A 20,555-nucleotide genomic window follows, 5' to 3' on the forward strand; every position below is an offset into this window, starting at 1 on the left:
GGTATATGCGGAAATGCGGAAATGAAGAGCCGGAGGAGTTAAGGGCACTCCTTTTATTGTTGAACCAGTCCTTTGGGGGTCAGGGCATGGTTAACGCAGCCGCGTACTTAGTTTTCTTCGGGGGCTGACCCTTCTGAAGATGGCCCTTCTTGGGGTTCCTTTGAATCATAATCCTCAGGATTCGTATATATTATGCACTTCCTTAGCTGAACAATGCTCTGCCACTGTTGGCTCTGTACAAAAAGAGCGTCCAACAACTCTAACATTTTTCATTCCATTAGATCCCAACTTTTAAAAGGAATAAGCATGCGCAATCTGAAATCCCCAGTCAGGCCACCATCACGAATGTTTTGGTTGCGGGTTTCCTCGTTGCTGATATAGAACTCCACGCAGCCACAAGGAAGTCCATTTTTCTCTGTATTTTCACCCTGTGAAATACTCTTCCTGAGGAGTCTGGGGTACCTTCCCAACGGGTCTCGTAGCCCGTGAACAAGCTGTGTCCCGAACTGATAACTCTCAGTTCGGGACACACAACCTTGCGAAAAACCGACCAGTCTTCAACCCCGTAGTCCACTCCTAAAGTCTGGTCTGTATATTCTTCACCTTCGGCTACGGTATAGAGTTTCACTCTACAGGCCTGGTAATCATACTGATACCCCCAGTGCTGTCCATTAGACATCATCACTTGATCTTTCAGGGCAGTTGCGGGTGGTATTTGGGTTCTATACATACTTAGAAACCGCTTTTTTGGCGCATCGTATATTGTTGCTTTATACTTGGTCTTTTCTCTATGTTTCAGCCGCGGTCCTGCTTCCGTTGTTACGGTCATCACTGCTTTGCCACTGATCACAAAATCCATGTTTATTTTTTAAAATCTTGTTTAGTGTTCTGGGGCCGCATGTGTTGTTCTGAGGTAGTTGTTTGGGCTATTTATAGATGGGCTATGTACAGGTGCAGTGATCTGTGAGCTGCTCTGACAGCTGGTGCTTAAAGCTAGTGAGGGAGATAAGTGTTTCCAGTTTCAGAGATTTTTGTAGTTCGTTCCAGTCATTGGCAGCAGAGAAATGGAAGGAGAGGCGGCCAAAGGAGGAATTGGCTTTGCGGGTGAAAAGTGAGATATACCTGCTGGAACGCGTGCTACGGGTGGGTGCAGCTATGGTGACCAGCGAGCAGAGATAAGGCGGGACTTTACCTAGCAGGGTCTTGTAGATGACCTGGAGCCAGTGGGTTTGGCGACGAGTATGAAGCGAGGGCCAGCCAATGAGAGCGTACAGGTTGCAGTGGTGGGTAGAATATGGGGCTTTGGTGACAAAATGGATGGCACTGTGATAGACTGCATCCAATTTGTTGTTGAGTAACTGCGGTAATTTATGTCTGAGATTACACAATCTAATATGACCCATGGCCCTTTTAGCCATCTCTATTTAGAACAACAAAACCATCCATAGAACGTATTATATGCCAGTGAAACTGAATATCATACACTCAGAAATATAATTATTCTGCTGGAGGTGTAAATATATTTGCATATATTATGGTCTTGTGAACGGAGGCTGAATTTGGGAAAAGACTATATTCTTCTATCTCAACATGTCTACAGATTCTCCCTGTTTTTATTTGCTTGGAAATGTTGATACTGGAGACTGTTGTCAATTTAAAAGAGCTCAACAGTACTATCAGGCCTATGATATGAATTAAATGGAGGATGTACTGTTTGTGTGTTAATGTGTTGGTGTATGTGTCTTTACATTTTTGTTACTTTTGTTTTCCAACCCTTTCCCTTGAGACATAACAAAAAAAGATGGGAAGGAAGTTGTGTTATCAAAATCGAATCAAATCAAATGTTACATGCGCCGAATACAACAGGTGTAGACCTTACCGCGAAATGCTTACTTACAAGCCCTTAATCAACAATAGAGTTAAGAAAAATATTTACTAAATTAACTAAAGTAAAAAATAAAAGAGCAACAATAAAATAACAATAGTGAGGCTACAGTATATACAGGGGGTACTGGTACCTAGTCAATGTGCGGGGGTACAGGTCAGTCGAAGTAATTGAGACAATATGTACATGTAGGTAAGGGTAAAGTGACTAGATGCATAGATAATAGATAATAAACAGCGAGTAGCAGAAGCATAAAAAGGGGGGGGGGGGATAGTCCGGGTAGTCATTTGATTAGCTGTTCAGCAGTATTATGGCTTGGGGGCAGAAGCTGTTAAGAAGCCTTTTGGACCTAGAGTTGGTGCTCCGGTACCGCTTGCCGTGCGGTAGCAGAGAGAACAGTCTATGACTAGGGTGGCTAGAGTCTTTGGCAATTTTTCCTCTTCCTCTGGAGAGAGTTGCGTTATTGACTAGACTGGTGGGGGTCGGGCGTGCCGGCGGCTTATGCTGGTTGGGCGGTCTGGATGAAATTTGATATAGAGAATGCTTTGATAAATATAATCAAAAGTTACGTCTTTGCACTTTATTTGTAAGAGTTCTTCATTTGTTAGGCTATTAGAGGTGCAACACAATATTGATTAGTGAATTATCATTGATCTATTTCAGTCTTGTCAATCACTTAAACATATTTAATAATGATCTCTTAACTAGCTTGATGACTGTGGTCATTTTTGCTTACTTTTTGTTGTTCTAAATAGAGATGGCTAAAAGGGCCATGGGTCATATTAGATTGTGTAGAAGTGCAGGAAATGAACTTGAGATGCCCAAAAAAATTGAAGGACCCCCAGACCTCCTCCATGTTAAAAACCAAAGTTGCGCCCGTGGGTCAAGTTAATGGAAATATAGCTTGTGAGTTGTCTGAGTGGGGAGGGGAACACTGAAAACGATCTGGTATTGGCATAGGTTTGGAACTGTCTATGTTATTGGTCTACTAACCAATTTACCACATGGTGATGTCACCATGAAAAGCTGAAACTCCCCCCCATGTAAACCTGCTGATTTTGGTCTCCGAGTGGCGCCCAAAGGCATTGCATCTCAGTGCTAGAGGCGTCACTACAGATCCTGGTTCGATTCCAGGCTGTATCACAACCAGCCGTGAATGGAAGTTCCATAGGACGGCGCACAATTGCCCCAGTGTCGCCCGGGTTAGGGTTTGGCCGGGGTAGGCCGTCATTGTAAATAAGAATTTGTTTCTAATTGACTTGCCGAGGTAAATAAAGGTTAAATAAATATAAAATAAAAGAAGGTCCTGTGTAAGATTGTATTTTCAACCAGTAAATAACAGTGATGAAATTGTTTCACACTTTTACAGTGTTAGTTTAATCAGCACCTCCATTAGGGCAAGGCAAGAGTGCATGAAAATCTAGTATGGAATTACATTTTATTTCACACTGGAAGCAAACAGAGTAATCTAAGAAAACATGTTAAGGTGTTGTCGTGACATGACTATCATTAATGTGATGACTACTATTTATCGAATAATTACCTACTACGTTTAATTATTACTCGATTAAATTAATCATGTAAAAATGAACTCATTAGTAATTTGGGGCACCACGGGAAAAGTTTATTTAATGAGTTACCGTCTCCTGAATTAACTCAAGAATATATAGATATCGCACCAGTCATCAATTAATAATTTCTTCATATTAGTCTCATTCTGAACGTCGTTGACTTCTTGAATCTGCACAAACCCGAGTCTTAATAATCATTCCATACCACACAAATTGATTTGATTATTTTTGGTTAGAAATGTAATATAATGATAACAAGTCCCTAGCAGACTAATACAATACGACACTTGTTACACAAGATGGAGATTTAAAGAGAGCAAGAGAGAGAGTGCGAGAGAGAAAGAGAAACAACACTTGGATTCACTTGTAAACTACGCTTAGTTTAGCCCTAATACTTTGCCCCGAACTGCCGTTATTTTGGGTAAGAAGTAATGTAATGATCTATTTATGTGTTGAAGGTATCTCTGTTGGGCCCTCTTCGGATGGCCTTGTCTTTCGTTCTCAGGTTTAAGTCTCTGATTGTCCACAAGAGGTCACAATGTCCTTAGTTGTCTGTTTACTTGCACTCGTTCTGGAAGAGTGGTCTCCTGAGGACGGCTAAACTGTCATCGTCAAAACATATAGATTCAATGGTTGTAAAGATGGGGAGAGGTCTGGCCGTAATAAAGAGGTGCTCTGCTTTTTTGACACCACACTCCAAAATGCAAGTTCTACAGAATCTAGTTTTGTCTAATCTTGATTATTGTCCAGTCGTGTGGTCCAGTGCTGCAAGGAAAGACCTAGTTAAGCTGCAGCTGGCCCAGAACAGAGAGGCACGTTTTGCTCTTCATTGTAATCAGAGGGCTGATATAAATACTATGCGTGCCAGTCTCTCTTGGCTAAGAGTTGAGGAGAGACTGACTGCATCACTTCTTCTTTTTATAAGAAACATTAATGTGTTGAAAATCCCACATTTTTTGCATAAACTTACACATAGCTCTGACACACATACTTACCCCACCAGACATGCCACCAGGGGTCTTTTCACAGTCCCAAATCCAGAACAAATTTAAGAAAGCGTACAGTATTATATTGGGCCCTAATTGCATGGATCTTCCTTCCATCTCATATCGCTCAAATAAACAGCAAATCTGGTTTAAAAAAACAGATAAAGCAACACCTCATGGCACAATGGATCTACCCTATTTGACCTAGATAGTTTGTGTGTATGCATTGATATGTAGGCTGTGTGCCTTTCATTTTTTTTTTAATGTAGTTCTGTCCTTGAGCTGTTCTTGTCATTCTGTATTATGTTTCATGTTTTGTGTGGATCCCAGGAAGAGTAGCAGCTGCTTTTGCAACAGCTAATGGGGATCCTAATAAAATACCCAAAAATACCAGAGTGGTGATGAAAGCCGTGTAGGGCATGATGATTTGAAGCGAATAACTTGAAGGTCCTACTTAAATTCACATTCTTAGATACAGTATTCAACCGTAGCAGTTACACAACCGTAGCATTGATTGTTAAGAGGTTCCTTTGTCTTCAACCTCGTGTTGTGTTTTCGGAGTGGCGACTATCTTAGCCCACACTGCAGCTGTGGTGCTTTTTAGTCAGCTATGTTAATTCTTAACTCAAATTCTTTATACCCTCGGGTAAAAATGGGTGCGTTTACGTCAGGCTGACACGCTCTCCGGGTTCCCTGGGGCGTGGCTAGTTACGAGGCAAGGTTCCACAATTTACTATGATCTCGTTAGAGAACTGAAATCACAATCTTATCGTCACAAAAACATTCTCTTTATCCTGGATATTTTCCACCCAACATAAAGTATGTAAACATGATATACACAGTATGAAAACTCTTCAAGTGACAATGTTTTCGTTATAACGTCTTCATGCAACTTTTAATGACGTCACAAAACAGGCATCATTCCCAATATTCGGATGTTAAAATCTATTGTCCCAGTGTCCATGGTTTGTTGTTGTAGTTTTGGGCGGAAAACTCTTCATAAGATCACCCAAACTAGGCCCCAAAAGGAATCGTCTGCTGCTTATGGTTTACGATCGACGTGAGGTGTCATAAAACCCCCACATCCATCCCTCTCCACCTCTGTGGGAGAACGAGAGCTCTGTAGAGCTGATCCACTGTAACCTGATCTTTTGGATCCTCACTGTCAGGGATTTCTTCGTCGTCAGACGATATAGCGAAATCATCGTCGGAAAATAAGGACCAATATGCAGCAGAGTTGAGATAGTTCATTTTGAACGTTTAATAAACTCAAAGATGAACATACAAAATAACAAAACGAACTCACGATATACTGACAGTCCTGTTAGGCTCACACATGCTAAACACAAAACAATCTCCCACAAATACACAGACAAACACACCCAACTAATATAGGACTTCCAATCAAAGGCAACACCAAACAGCTGCCTTCAATTGGAAGTCCACCCCAATTAACTCAACATAGAAACAGATTACCTAGACTAAACATAGAATTACATAAACAAGGAACAGTGCCCAAAAACCCCGGAATACATAAATCAAATGCCCTTTTTAGAAAAAACCACCACCCCGAACCACATAAACCAAATACCCTCTGCCACGTCCTGACCAAACTACAATAACAATTAATCCTTATACTGGCCAGGACGTGACAGTACCCCCCCCCCCCCTAAAGGTGCTAACCCCGGAAGCACCTCAAAAATAACAAAAACCCCAAACAACAAAAAATCCCCCTAAACTAAAGGGAGGGAAGGGAGGGTGGCTGCCGTCAACGACGGCACTGTGCTACACCCCCCCTCCCCAAACCACCTATATCTGGAGGTGGCTCTGGTTCTGGCAGTTCCGGGCAGACGACCCACCCCGGCAGCTCCGGGTAGACGGGCCACTCGGGCTGGGCCGGAAGACAGTCGGGCCACTCTGGCAGACCCGGAAGACAGTGGGGCCACTCTGGCAGACCCGGAAGACAGTCGGGCCACTCTGGCATCTTCGGGCAGTCTGGCATCGCCGGGCAGTCTGGCATCGGCGGGCAGTCTGGCATCGCCGGGCAGTCTGGCCACTCTGGCATCTCCGGGCAGTCTAGCCACTCTGGCATCTCCGGGCAGTCTGGCCACTCTGGCATCTCCGGGCAGTCTGGCCACTCTGGCATCTCCGGGCAGTCTGGCCACTCTGGCATCTCTGGGCAGTCTCGCCACTCTGGCAGCTCCTGACTAGTGGGTGGCTCTGGCGACTCCTTACTGACGGGCGGCTCTGGCGATTCCTCACTGACGGGCAGTTCTGGCGACTCTTGACTGACGGGCAGTTCTGGCGACTCTTGACTGACGGGCAGTTCTGGCGACACTTGACTGACGGGCAGTTCTGGCGACTCTTGACTGACGGGCAGTTCTGGCGACTCTTGACTGACGGGCAGTTCTGGCGACTCTTGCCTGACGGGCAGTTCTGGCGACTCTTGACTGACGGGCAGCTCTAGCGGCGTCGGACTGGGATAACGCACTTGAAGCCTGGTGCGTGGTGCTGGTACTGGACGTACCAGACTGGGAACACGCACCTCCAGGCTAGTGCGGGGAGCGGGAACAGGACGAGTCGGACTGGGCTGACGCACTTCCAGACTGCCCGGAGATGCCAGAGTTGCCAGACTGCCCGGCGATGCCAGACTGCCCGGCGATGCCAGACAGGAGCTGGAAACCCAGGGCTATGGAGGCGCACAGGCGGTCTTGATCTTACCTCCTGCACAACCCGTCCTGGCTGGATGGAACTAGTAGCCCTGCACGAGCGGGGTGCTTGTACAGGGCGGACTGGGCTGTGCAGGGGCCTGATGGTAGCCGTGCGTAGAGCGGGAGTTGGGTAGCCTGGTCCTCGGAGGCGTACCGGTGACCAGATGCGCTGCGCAGGCATCCTCCTACCAGGCTGGATGCCCGCTCTAGCACGGCACCTGCGAGGGGCTGGAATAGCGCGCACCGGACTGTGTGTGCGTATGGGTGAGATAGTGCGCTCCTCAGCGAAACATGGCGCTCACCACCTCACACGCTCCTCCATATAACCACGGGTAGCTGGCTTCCGGCTCTTCCTAGGCCTAGCCAAACTACCCGTGTGCCCCCCCAAAAAAATGTCTTGGGGGTGCCTCTCGTGCTTCAACGCCAGTCGTGATCCTCGGAAACGTTCCCGGTCCTTACCAGCCATACTCCATGGGCCTTCTCCGGCCATAACTTGCTCCCATGTCCATTTCTCCCTTTTGCTCAACTCAAATTCCCTCTGCTCCTTCTTCTGCTGCTTGGTCCTGGTTTGGTGGGAGATTCTGTCACGGTTGTCGTCAGACGATATAGCGAAATCATCGTCGGAAAATGAGGACCAATATGCAGCAGAGTTGAGATAGTTCATTTTGAACGTTTAATAAACTCAAAGATGAACATACAAAATAACAAAACGAACTCACGATATACTGACAGTCCTGTTAGGCTCACACATGCTAAACACGAAACAATCTCCCACAAATACACAGACAAACACACCCAACTAATATAGGACTTCCAATCAAAGGCAACACCAAACAGCTGCCTTCAATTGGAAGTCCACCCCAATTAACTCAACATAGAAACAGATTACCTAGACTAAACATAGAATTACATAAACAAGGAACAGTGCCCAAAAACCCCGGAATACATAAATCAAACGCCCTTTTTAGAAAAAACCACCACCCCGAACCACATAAACCAAATACCCTCTGCCACGTCCTGACCAAACTACAATAACAATTAATCCTTATACTGGCCAGGACGTGACACTCACAGGAGAGTCATGACACTGTTTTGTTTTTCCAACTGATATTCAACATGACAACAATAAATGTATGTATTGTTTTGGAAATCATATAAAATGCTAGTTAGTATAGAGTCCTTACATGACCCTACTCCATAATCCAATATGTAATTCATATACAGTAATTATATTTTGCTTCGTAGTAGCCTAGTGGTTAGAGCGTTGGGCCAGTAACCGAAAGTAACCGAAAGGTTGCTAGATCGAATCCCCGAGCTGACAAGGTAAAAATCTGTCGTTCTGCACCTGAACAAGGCAGTTAACCCACTATTCCTAGGCCGTCATTGTAAATAAGAAATTGTTCGTAACTGACTTGCCTAGTAAAATAAAAAGTATTCAGTTTCCCATGAAATAACACCATGCATAGATCCTACTGAGTTTTCTCAACCACACTTCTACCTACACTACCGGTCAAAAGTTTTAGAACACCTATTTATTCAAGGGTTTTTCTTTATTTTTACTATTTTCTACATTGTAGAATAATACTGAAGACATGAAAACTATGAAATAACACATATGGAATCATCTACTAACCAAGAAGTGTTAAACAAATCCAAATATATTTTAGATTTTAGATTCTTTAAATAGCCACCATTTGACTTCATGACAGCTTTGCACACTCTTGGCATTCTCTCAACCAGCTTCACCTGGAATGCTTTTCCAACAGTCTTGAAGGAGTTCCCACATATGCTGAGCATTTGTTGGCTGCTTTTCCTTCACTCTGCGGTCCAACTCATCCCAAACCATCTCAATTTGGTTGAGGTCATTAGATGCAACACTCCATAACTCTCCTTCTTGGTGGAGCCTGGAGGTGTGTTGGGTCATTGTCCTATTGAAAAACAAATGATAGTCCCAATAAGCCCAAACCAGATGGGATGGCGTATCGCTGCAGAATGCTGTGGTAGCCATGCCGGTTAAGTGTGCCTTGAATTCTAAATAAATCACACACAGTGTCACCAGCAAAGCACTCACACTATAACACCTCCTCCTCCATGCTTTACGGTGGAAATACACATGTGGAGATCATCTATTCACCTACACCGTGTCTCACAAAGACATGGCGGTTGAAACCAAAAATCTCAAATTTGGACTCTAGACCAAACGACAAATATCCACAGGTCTAATGTCCATTGCTCGTGTTTCTTAACCCAAGCAAGTCTCTTCATATTATTGGTGTCCTTTAGTAGTGCTTTATTTATTTAACACTTTTTTGGTTACTACATCAAATTACATTTTATTGGTCACATACACATGGTTAGCAGATGTTATTGCGAGTGTAGCGAAATGCTTATGCTTCTAGATCCGACAGTGCAGCAGTATCTAACTGGTAATATCTAACAATTCCACAACAAAACCTAATATCTAACAAATTCCACAACAGAACCTAATACACACAAACTAGTAAAGGAATGGGATAAGAATATATAAATATAAAATATATGGATGAGCAGAGCGGCTAAGATGCAATAGATAGTAAAGAATAGATAGTGTAGGATACAGTATACAATATATACATATGAGATGAGTAATGCGAGATATGTAAATATTCTTAAAGTGGCATTATTAAAGTGACTAGTGTTCCATTTATTAAAGTGGCCAATGATGTCAAGTCTGTAGGTAGGGGTGGCTGTTTAACAATCTGATGGCCTTGAGATAGAAGCTGTTTTTCATCTCTTTTTCTGTTTTTCATGATTCCATATGTGTTATTTCATAGTTTTGATGTCTTCACTATTATTCTACAATGTAGAAAGTAGTTAAATAAAGAAAAGCCCTTGAATGAGTAGGTGTTCTAAATATATAGATTCTACAGAACCTACTGTATTGAGTATTCCCAACACCACTTTTACCTCTGCACATAGAATAGTTGTTTCTCTAAACATTGAACATTGTATTTTTCGATAGTGGTCTTAAAAAATGTTTTCAGAAGCATATTTGTAATTGTTTTCATAAATTCCTCCCTACATTTGCTTATAAGCACAATACAAATGGACATTGATTAAAATGTAATACACCATCTTGATTGACTTATCCACGTTGCAGTTTTCAATCGCGGGCTTTTATTTTGACGGTTTCCTCATTACCATACAAAAGAGACGTCAGCATTTGTGCAGCTGGCAAAAATACTGGTGGACGTTTAACTGGCTTAGGAACAAATTGCGTGTTGTGTTTGGTACATCTTTTGTCGTTTCTTACCTAACACATGACCTACAATTTACCCAGTGTACTGGCAGTGGTGGAGGGAGCAAAAGAGGAGAGTTTGCGTCCGAGTGCAAGCGGGGCGGCGAGTGACTGAAGTGCGCCAGGGAGGGAGCGCTGTATCGGTCAGCCATGGGTTTCCGAAAGAAGAACAAGAGTCCGGCGGTGCTGAGCCACGAGTTCGTGATCCAGAATCACGCTGATATGGTTTCGTGTGTGGCTATGGTCATTCTCCTCGGCCTGATGTTCGAGGTACAATGTTAAATCCTGGGATGTATGCTGTATAGGTAGGCAAATAACTAGGTTGCAGGCATCGTCTCAACTATGATGACGAGGGGGCTGGGCGCAAGCGTCTCCCCTTCTCATGTGTCACACTGATTGCACACGGGGAGGCCCACTGTTCAAGCTAGTGGCTGCCTGGTCAGCTGGCGTTTCACACAACCTAGTTCGCTATCTAATATTGCCAAATGGATTGCTAGCCAGTTAGCTTTGAAATCTATCCACATTACAGCAAAAGACGGGACTTGTTTTCATTAACCACCCAACCTCTGCCTAACACATTTTACTGTTGTTGACTCTAACACACGTTTGCATCAGGAAGAACCACCGTTGTTACAAACTGCCGTGTCAATACCATTTTGCTACATGAGAATTTGCATGCACATCATTGCTTCCCATCTTATGTCCTTTATTGTAGGTGACAGCGAAGTTTGCCATCACGTTCATCACTGTCCAGTACAATGTGACTCAAAGTCTTGGTAAGTTTACATTTTGTCTTTGTATCTATTTTTAAAACAAGATAATTGGACTGTATTACATTATTTAGTACTTGTGTCCAGTACCTTGTCTTTGAAGCCTTGGGCCATGTTTTTTTGTTGTTGTTCTTTGTGTGTTATCAGATGAGAGGGCTGAGCCAGTGTACCTGTACGGTCCTAAAGACATGGCCACTGTGTTCTTCTACCTGCTCATCGCTGTCATACTCCACGCCTTAATACAGGAATACATTCTGGATGTGAGTGGCTATGCACACAGACCCTGACACACTGTGTGACCTGAGAGAGAAAGCGGAACCTCTGTATAGGTCCTTGCTCTACAGAACACATATGTCACTGTGTGTGTGTGTGTGTGTCCCTTCTTTTCCATCTCTCTGTGTGAGTCATAAAGTAAGGTCTGGCCTTCTCTCTCATCAGTCTTATCCTTCTCACCCTCTTAGCCAGTCAAATAGCACCCCCCCCCCCCCCCACGTCCACTACACAGCCCACAACAAATGATAACTGACACGTTTCCCAGCTTCTCATGTCCTATTCTCTCTGATTTCAGAAAATGAATAGGCGGCTGCATCTGTCAAAAACCAAACACAGCAAGTTCAATGAATCGGGACAGCTTGCTGCCTTCTACTTGATCTCCTTCATCTGGGGCTGCAGCATCTTAACAGCGGTAAAAAGGCCAACGAAGCACTGCCAGGGAACATTGTGTGACACGACGAGCACTCCATCCCGTTGTGTATGTTCTTTGGCTCACACCTTCTCTTCTTTTCATCTGTTAGGAGGAATTTGCAACAAATCCTACTTTCCTATGGGAGGGCTATCCACACACCCACATGGTGTAAGTAAGGATTTCTACATTCATTTTACACCTTCAACTCACTCGTTCATTATTTCAACAATATGTCAGTAGGACAGGGTAAGAAATCTATTCATCACTACTTGTTCTTGTTTAGAGTTACCAAGCGTTCTTGAACGCCAGTTTTCTGGGAAGGCTCGGCTGTTTGAGTTGGCACATCGGACAGGCCTTGCTTTCCCAGGGTGCATTGCAGCCCCAGTATTGCGTGTGGGGAGTACACTTCTGCTGTAATGGGCTGCCTCATCAAATCCATGTTAGATGTCAGGTTCCCCTGAAATATTTATTAAGAACGTGATGTTTTACTCAAGCTAGACACACAGCGACAGGTGTCTCTCTCTTCCCATCCTTTCCAGATTTGTCATTGTGTTACGAGGCATCTTATTTATATGCATTTTAATTTGGGGAAATGGAATAAGCAGGTATGCATAGATTGTGAACTGAATATTTTCTCCCAAATTACATTTTTATTATTGATGGACTTTAATGTACCATCAAATAACATGTTTGTAAAATGCAGGTAACAGGATTGGAGTTATCAAGGTCAAACCTTCCAATCATATCCACTCCTTCTGCCTGCCTGTAACCTGTCCTCTGCAGCTTTCAGGTGAAGTTCTTCTACATTTGCCAAATGGCCTACTGGCTCCACGCCCTTCCTGAGCTGTACTTCCAGAAAGTGCGAAAGGTAAGTGTCCATGGTCGCACCATGGGTTAGGTCCTAAAGATGACCCATCTGTTATTTTAAACACGGAAGGATATGTCTTGTTATACTGTAGTTGTGCTATGTCTTGTGACTAATTCCCTAATGGTTCAATATACACTGCTCAAAAAAATAAAGGGAACACTTAAACAACACAATGTCAATCACACTTCTGTGAAATCAAACTGTCCACTTAAGAAGCAACACTGATTGACAATACATTTCACTTGCTGTTGTGCAAATGGAATAGACAACAGGTGGAAATTATAGGCAATTAGCAAGACACCCCCAATAAAGGAGTGGTTCTGCAGGTGGGGACCACAGACCACTTCTCAGTTCCTATGCTTCCTGGCTGATGTTTTGGTCACTTTTGAATGCTGGCGGTGCTTTCACTCTAGTGGTAGCATGAGACGGAGTCTACAACCCACACAAGTGGCTCAGGTAGTGCAGCTCATCCAGGATGCCACATCAATGCGAGCTGTGGCAAGAAGGTTTGCTGTGTCTGTCAGCGTAGTGTCCAGAGCATGGAGGCGCTACCAGGAGACAGGCCAGTACATCAGGAGACGTGGAGGAGGTCGTAGGAGGGCAACAACCCAGCAGCAGGACCGCTACCTTCGCCTTTGTGCAAGGAGGAGCAGGAGAAGCACTGCCAGAGCCCTGCAAAATGACCTCCAGCAGGCCACAAATGTGCATGTGTCTGCTCAAACGGTCAGAAACAGACTCCATGAGGGTGGTATGAGGGCCCGACGTCCACAGGTGGGGGTTGTGCTTACAGCCCAACACCGTGCAGGACGTTTGGCATTTGCCAGAGAACACCAAGATTGGCAAATTCACCACTGGCGCTCTGTGCTCTTCACAGATGAAAGCAGGTTCACACTGAGCACGTGACAGACGTGACAGAGTCTGGAGACGCCGTGGAGAACGTTCTGCTGCCTGTAACATCCTCCAGCATGACCGGTTTGGCGGTGGGTCAGTCATGGTGTGGGGTGGCATTTCTTTGGGGGGCAGCACAGCCCTCCATGTGCTCGCCAGAGGTAGCCTGACTGCCATTAGGTACCGAGATGAGATTCTCAGACCCCTTGTGAGACCATATGCTGGTGCAGTTGGCCCTGGGTTCCTCCTAATGCAAGACAATGCTAGACCTCATGTGGCTGGAGTGTGTCAGCAGTTCCTGCAAGAGGAAGGCATTGATGCTATGGACTGGCCCGCCCGTTCCCCAGACCTGAATCCAATTGAGCACATCTGGCACATCATGTCTCGCTCCATCCACCAACGCCACGTTGCACCACAGACTGTCCAGGAGTTGGCGGATGCTTTAGTCCAGGTCTGGGAGGAGATCCCTCAGGAGACCATCCGCCACCTCATCAGGAGCATGCCCAGGCGTTGTAGGGAGGTCATACAGGCACGTGGAGGCCACACACACTACTGAGCCTCATTTTGACTTGTTTTAAGGACGTTACATCAAAGTTGGATCAGCCTGTAGTGTGGTTGTCCACTTTAATTTTGAGTGTGACTCCAAATCCAGACCTCCATGGGTTGATAAATTGGATTTCCATTGATTATTTTTGTGATTTTGTTGTCAGCACATTCAACTATGTAAAGAAAAAAGTATTTTTAATAAGATTATTTCTTTCATTCAGATCTAGGATGTGTTTAAGTGTTCCCTTTATTTTTTTGAGCAGTGTGTGTGTATATATGTGTATATGTATGTATGTGTGTGTGTGTGTGTGTGTGTGTGTGTGTGTGTGTGTGTATATATATATGTGTATATATATATATATGTGTGTGTGTGTGTGTGTGTGTGTGTGTGTATGTATATATGTATATATATATATATATATATATATATATATATATATATATATATATATATATATATATATATATATATATATATATATATATATATATATATATATATATATATATATATATATATAAATAATTTCATGTTCTTTATTATCATCTTACACTGATACAGCAGTCATTAATAAAGGCTCTGTCCTGCTTGTTTCTCAGGAGGACATTCCCCGCCAGCTCTATTACGTTTTCCTTTACGTCTTCCACATCACCGGTGCCTACGTCTTAAAGTGAGTGTGTTTTTCGTGAAGTGGTTAGATAAGAGGATACGTGGACTATTAGAGTGGAGCTGCCGTTCGGACGTGTTTCCGCTTGCACTTTTTATTTAGCCTATATTCCATGGCCTTGAGTGGGCCGTTCCGAATAATTGAATGAAGCAGCAGAACCTCTTTTCAATCCGAGAAAAGGGTTTGGTATGGCAGAGGGGTAAAACGCACTCCATATCTGGGTGTTCCTGTCATTGCAATAAAGTGTGTATGAGCAGCTGTGGATATTCCCTTATCGCCTCGTGTGTGAGGTGGCCTGGTTTAGTGTGATGGGACTATGCAGACAACAAGGGAGGTATTCAAACTATACCAGAGGGATACCGCAGTTAAAACAATCCCCTTATGTAATATATCCCGAAGAGAGTTTGTGTGCTGGGTGGGGGAGATGGGTGGGGTTAGTTGTAAACATTTCCTTACTTTGTCCTCAAAATACAGGCAGTCTTTTAAACTTACTACACACAGGTCACGTCTGACAAACTAATTTGTTCTGTGAAAGTGGCTATGGAAAGATTTAGTAGTAATAGCAGACGGTAGAATCATCAGTAGTACCTCTAACTGTTTTTTGCTGACTTCTGAACCTTGGCCCGATATTATGTAATGGCCCTCTGTCATCTCTCCTTCGATACCGCTGGTCTGGAAGACGGGGTAAAGGCAGCACAGGGCATTCATTTGATGCTAGTGCGCCACACATCTGTTCCTGATCACCGGGCATGACCGACGGGAGTCTGGAGAAGGAAGGAGGTCGTTCAAGACTATTTGCAAATCGCTTCAATGTGATGTATCCTGTACCCCTGTTGGGGCTGGCTGACTTTTCTCCATGTCCTCAATCGGCCTCAGGGTTGACATTTTCACTAGTGTAGCAGAGCAGCACTCGCAGTGGTGCTGTTGTTACCAAATAAAACAACTGCAATATTTCTAATAGATCGGACACCTACTACTGAACAATATTGAAGTACTGCAGCTTATAATTGCATGCATCAGTTCTAGGCTGTTTTGGTAGATATGTATAAATCATTGCTACCATCTGCGTGTCTTTAAAAAACAGTGCTTCCTGCTGCAAATGTGAATAATATTGAGTATTTCAGTGCTGTTAATCCCTGGACAAAAAATGGCATCTGAAGTTCTGCTATGTTTCACCTGGTGCTGTGCTGACTTCCTGTTTCCTGTGTGTTCACTAGCCTCCACCGGCTGGGCCTGGTGCTGCTTGTACCTCACTCCCTGGTGGAGCTCCTGTTCCACGCCTCGCGCCTGTTCTATTTCAGTGACGAGAACAAGCAGAAGGGGTATGGGTTGTAGAATATGCATACAGGGTTTTGGAATTTAGTTTGAATTATCACCATCCTTCAGCAACTCACTCGTGTGATCCAATGGGAGCTTTTCCTATGTCGGCATCCACTGATTTTTGGTTTGAATAACTTGGTAGTGATGGTGTCTTACATCGGGGTTTCCCAAACTGTCCTGGGGCCACCCCTGGATGCACGCCTAGTTTTTAACCCTAGCACTACACAGCTGACTCCAATAACCAACTCCTCATCAAGCTTTGATTGATTATTTCAATCCACTGTGTAGTGCTAGGGCAAAAACAAAACTTGCCCCAGGATAAAGTTTGGGGAAACCCTGTCTTACATGAGCCTGTAGAAGATGTCACTGCTATTGCCGTGGTGACTTGTAACCCCCCTTACCCCCCCGATTCTCCTTTCCCAGTTTCACTTTGTGGGCACTGCTTTTCATCATCGCACGCCTCGTCACCCTCACCCTCTCCGTACTGACATTCGGCTTCGGACTGCCCCGTGCAGAGAACCAGGGATTCTCACTGGCGGAGGGAAACTTTAATGTGCTCACCGTTAGGCAAGTCATGTTCCTTTACGTCACTTTTTAATTTGCCCCCTCTCCTCTTCTGATTGGGGCCTTGAGCAAGTTAGAGGAAAAGTTCTATCTAAAAGAACAGAAAGCCTGCTCATGGCTGGTCCTCATGTTTCCTTCCCTGACTCAGGATGACATGCCTGGCTGCCATTTGCCTCACCCAGGCCTGGATGATGTGGAAGTTCATCAACTTTCAGCTGAAGAAGTGGAGGGAGCACAGCCAGAGCCAGGCTTCCAAGGTGAAGGCTATCAGCCCAAAGAGCAAGCCCCACAAGAAGGACCCAGCCTGGGGTGAGTCCCCCACTGCTGCCTACTCTAAACACCCACCTCCAGCCATTTGTAACTCTGTGACGCAAATATGTTTCTGACGTTGTTCTTGTTCCTTTTTGTTTTGTTAGGAGGTTCTGCCAACGGTGTGCTGAAGTCTGATGACAAGACATCACCACGGGCAAGAAAAGCCTTGTAGAGATGAAGGAAGATAACTTAGGGGGCTGCTCTCAATGTGACACTTTTCACCACTTAACTTTTTTTTTTAACTTACTGTTTGCCAAAACAACCACTTAAGCGCACAAAGAAACTGTAACTTAACCATCTCTTGAGTTAGAACTGTTAAAAACTAGGTTCTATGTTTTGATGACCTGATACGTTTGTGTTCAGTCGTTCTTTCTCAGGATGTAATGTAGGTCGGGCATGGTCGACTGGTTAAACGCTTTAACTGGATAGAATGGTCAAAAAGTGTCCTTTTTGGAGAGGACTTCCTATTGCATCCATCTTTAGGGCCTGATTCTATCAAACTTGGTAACCGGTTTTATGAGGAAGTCAAATAAGCACTGTCCAATTTGCATTGCAAGAGTGCATGTCAGGATTCATGTTCTCAACTGAACATGTAAAAGAAAGAGTGGGGAAACGTTGGGCGTAAAGTTTTGCCTTTTACCTGGCTGTTGGTTTCGATTTGAATAAGGACCTCACCATTAACTCATAAAAGGTGTCTGTTTACAACCTGTATTGTTACCTGCCTTTTGCCATATGAAACCTGGGCTATTATGGGATTGAGGGCACTGTTTGTCATTACTAGCCCCGTCTCACTGTCAGATTTACCAACTCTCCATCAGCCATCTTCTGATTTCAACTGGCCTTCATCCAGGAATCTGAACTCCTGACGGGACATACTGTCTTTATCCATGCAGAACTAGATCTCTTGAGCAAATTAGGCATTCATGTAAGAGTAGGATTTGTGCAGGAGTTCAGGTGAGGTTTGTGTGTTTTCAGTTCAGGATTTCGATCCATGATATCTTGGTTAACAACGGCGATCCTTTCTGCGCTCAAGTTATTGTTAAGCTTCAAGGGTCAGGGTTAGGTTTTGACGTGCTGTCATGTTTGAGTTTGCATATCTCAGAAGCATTCAGTGGTCTTTTTTCACATCTGCTGGTAGAGTTTTGAGTTATTTATTTCAGTCGTATCTTGCATTTTTTTTATATCACGCTTTGGCAACTCTCTAACCAGCATAGACAAGAGGTACAAAGTGAAACGCTTTGTCTCAGCGCTCAATCCAAATGATACAATACTCCTTTAAGTGTCCTTAAAATGTCAGTGGCGCGAGCTGTGAAATTCTCCTTGGGTTTCCTTTTCTGTTTGCCTTTTTTATATCGGGGTATATGATGGCAGGCAGCTGCCTCCGGAAACACCCACCTATTATACTGTACGTCCCATTCTCAGATGGGAGAGGTGTGTGTTGGTGCGTGTTTGAGCCTTTGTGCAGTGTTACCTGTGGTAATGCTTCTGTTGCGTCCGTGAGGAAGTGAACGCTCCGTATGAGTCATGCTTTCGTCTTTTGCTTTTTTTTCTTGGTGGGAAAAAAAAAGTTGTTGCCCTTGTGGCATTATAGAATGCGACAGAACCAGTTTATAGACTCCCCTCGTTTCCTTTAAGTCCTCTACCATGTATTCATTTAACCCTTGTTTGTTCATTTTCTAAAGGCCTTTGTAACGAAGACGATGATTGATAACTGAGTATATTCTATATAAAGTTAGTTGTTGGATGCTTACAACCTCTGGCCCTTCCTTAACCCTGTCCTGTATGAAAGAGATTCTGTGACTTCTTCTGTTTTCCAAATTTGGGGTGACGGGGGCTTCTTGCTCCACCTTTCCAGTGATTTGGACATTTGCCTTTGGACACTTATGTCCTACTGTAGACCCAATGCTGTTGCCACAAATGGGCCAGGTTACCAGTCCTGCTATGGTGAACCAGTGTGCCTAATCTCAACTCTGTTTCACCAACTTCTCTGACTAGCGTTATAGTTGGCTCAAGCATATACTGGTCTGGGACCAGGCTACTTGTTTGGTAGGTTGCGTAGTGTTTTTTTTATTTGGGGGGGGGGGGGGGGCAGGAAGTACTTGAGGAGTCATGACTAGTTTAGTCCTCATAACGCTCTATCTTAAGTTGAGTATGGATGACTTGTGTTCTGTTATGTGGCAATGTCTCTGAGGAGGAAAGGTGGAGCAGAGGACTTTTTCTACCAGTCTGTACTTTATTGTATCTGTTTAAAATCTACATGAATCTAATGCTACACTGTACTAAAAATTGTCAGATTTTTTTTTTTTACTCTATTTTTTATAGAGTTGAAGAACTTAAAGTTCACCAATATTCAGCACACAGATATAAATATACGAATATTATTTTGCATCCACAGTGGCATGTTTTTATACATCAAAAGACAAAGCTTGCTCCCCTTTTTAAGTCAGGGTTCACATTTCAGTTTCATCATCCTAGTCTTTTTCATAGACTAGGATGTATATATTGAGTAGAGTAAATAAGAACCACTCTGCCATAAGATGATGCTCAGAAAGCACTATACGGAAACTGTCTACTGTAGTTTTATTGTATTTTACTGTCCATGGCACTAGGTAGCAAAGCTACTGTTTGATCAGCAAGGATCCTGATATGTTTGTTCTATTTAAATCAGTTGGTCGTCCTACTCTTGCACTAGCCTGATCCCAGACCTGTGTGTCTGCTTCAGCCAACTTCTCTACTAGCATGACAACCATAGTCAGAGAAGTTGACTAAGATATTAGTATCTGATCAAGGACCAGGCTATTGCTGTCCCTGTAAAACAACATATTTCTCTTCACCTAGCTGGTGCATGGCACTAAAACATCTAAATATATACAATGCTTTGAAGTGATAATTACAATAAAGGAAAGATGAGCATTTTGCCCTTCATCCATTCCGTTATGAATTGATTTGACGTTGTGATACTAAATGAGGGGCCAAGTAACAGGAGTTTCTCTATCCAGGTTAGGACGCATGCTAACCCTCTCTGACTTCTCACTGCTACAACCGCTATTGAAATATACAGTGTAGTGAAGCATAACACCGATGGATGCCGCTGTGTACTGTCAGCATGTTGGGTTGCAGCCTAGCGCGAGTCTTGACTGCTATGACCATTTGATCTCTGGTAAGGTGGCAATGGGCCAACACAATGCAAAGACCCATGCTAATAGTTTATTAGTGTATGTCAGCCCTTTAGGTGGCAACAACCATTTGCAAATGCGTCAATGGGATGTGCACTCCTTCATAGCAGCCAGGTACACAGAAAAAAACATGGTTATGGTTCATGCACTGTGCTTGTTTTGTGTTATTTTGCTGCTTGCTTCTATTTTTTTTTGTGTTTTTTTTTTAGAAATGTGTTGTCTCTGAAATGCTCTGGAATGTATTTATGCAAAATCTTGGTATTTCTCAAGTTTCTTTGTTTGTACTTATTTGATGTTTGAATAAAGCCTTTGATTATCTGGAGTGATG

At 43.8% G+C, this 20,555-nt stretch overlaps 1 protein-coding gene across 1 annotated transcript; it reads left to right on the forward strand.

Annotated features, from left to right (window-relative positions):
• The first annotated feature begins 10,324 nt into the window (after positions 1-10,324).
• On the forward strand, positions 10,325-20,549 carry LOC115166169 (translocating chain-associated membrane protein 1-like 1). The gene is made up of 11 exons (XM_029719923.1): positions 10,325-10,700; positions 11,146-11,206; positions 11,348-11,460; positions 11,769-11,885; positions 11,995-12,053; positions 12,669-12,753; positions 14,788-14,858; positions 16,073-16,177; positions 16,599-16,742; positions 16,888-17,048; positions 17,156-20,549. The coding sequence occupies exons 1-11, from the start codon at positions 10,581-10,583 to the stop codon at positions 17,221-17,223; spliced, it is 1,104 nt and encodes a 367-aa protein (XP_029575783.1). The 5' UTR covers positions 10,325-10,580; the 3' UTR covers positions 17,224-20,549.
• Positions 20,550-20,555: the final 6 nt, after the last annotated feature.

This window comes from Salmo trutta, chromosome 28 (assembly GCF_901001165.1).
Source record: "Salmo trutta chromosome 28, fSalTru1.1, whole genome shotgun sequence".
NCBI lineage: Eukaryota > Metazoa > Chordata > Actinopteri > Salmoniformes > Salmonidae > Salmo > Salmo trutta.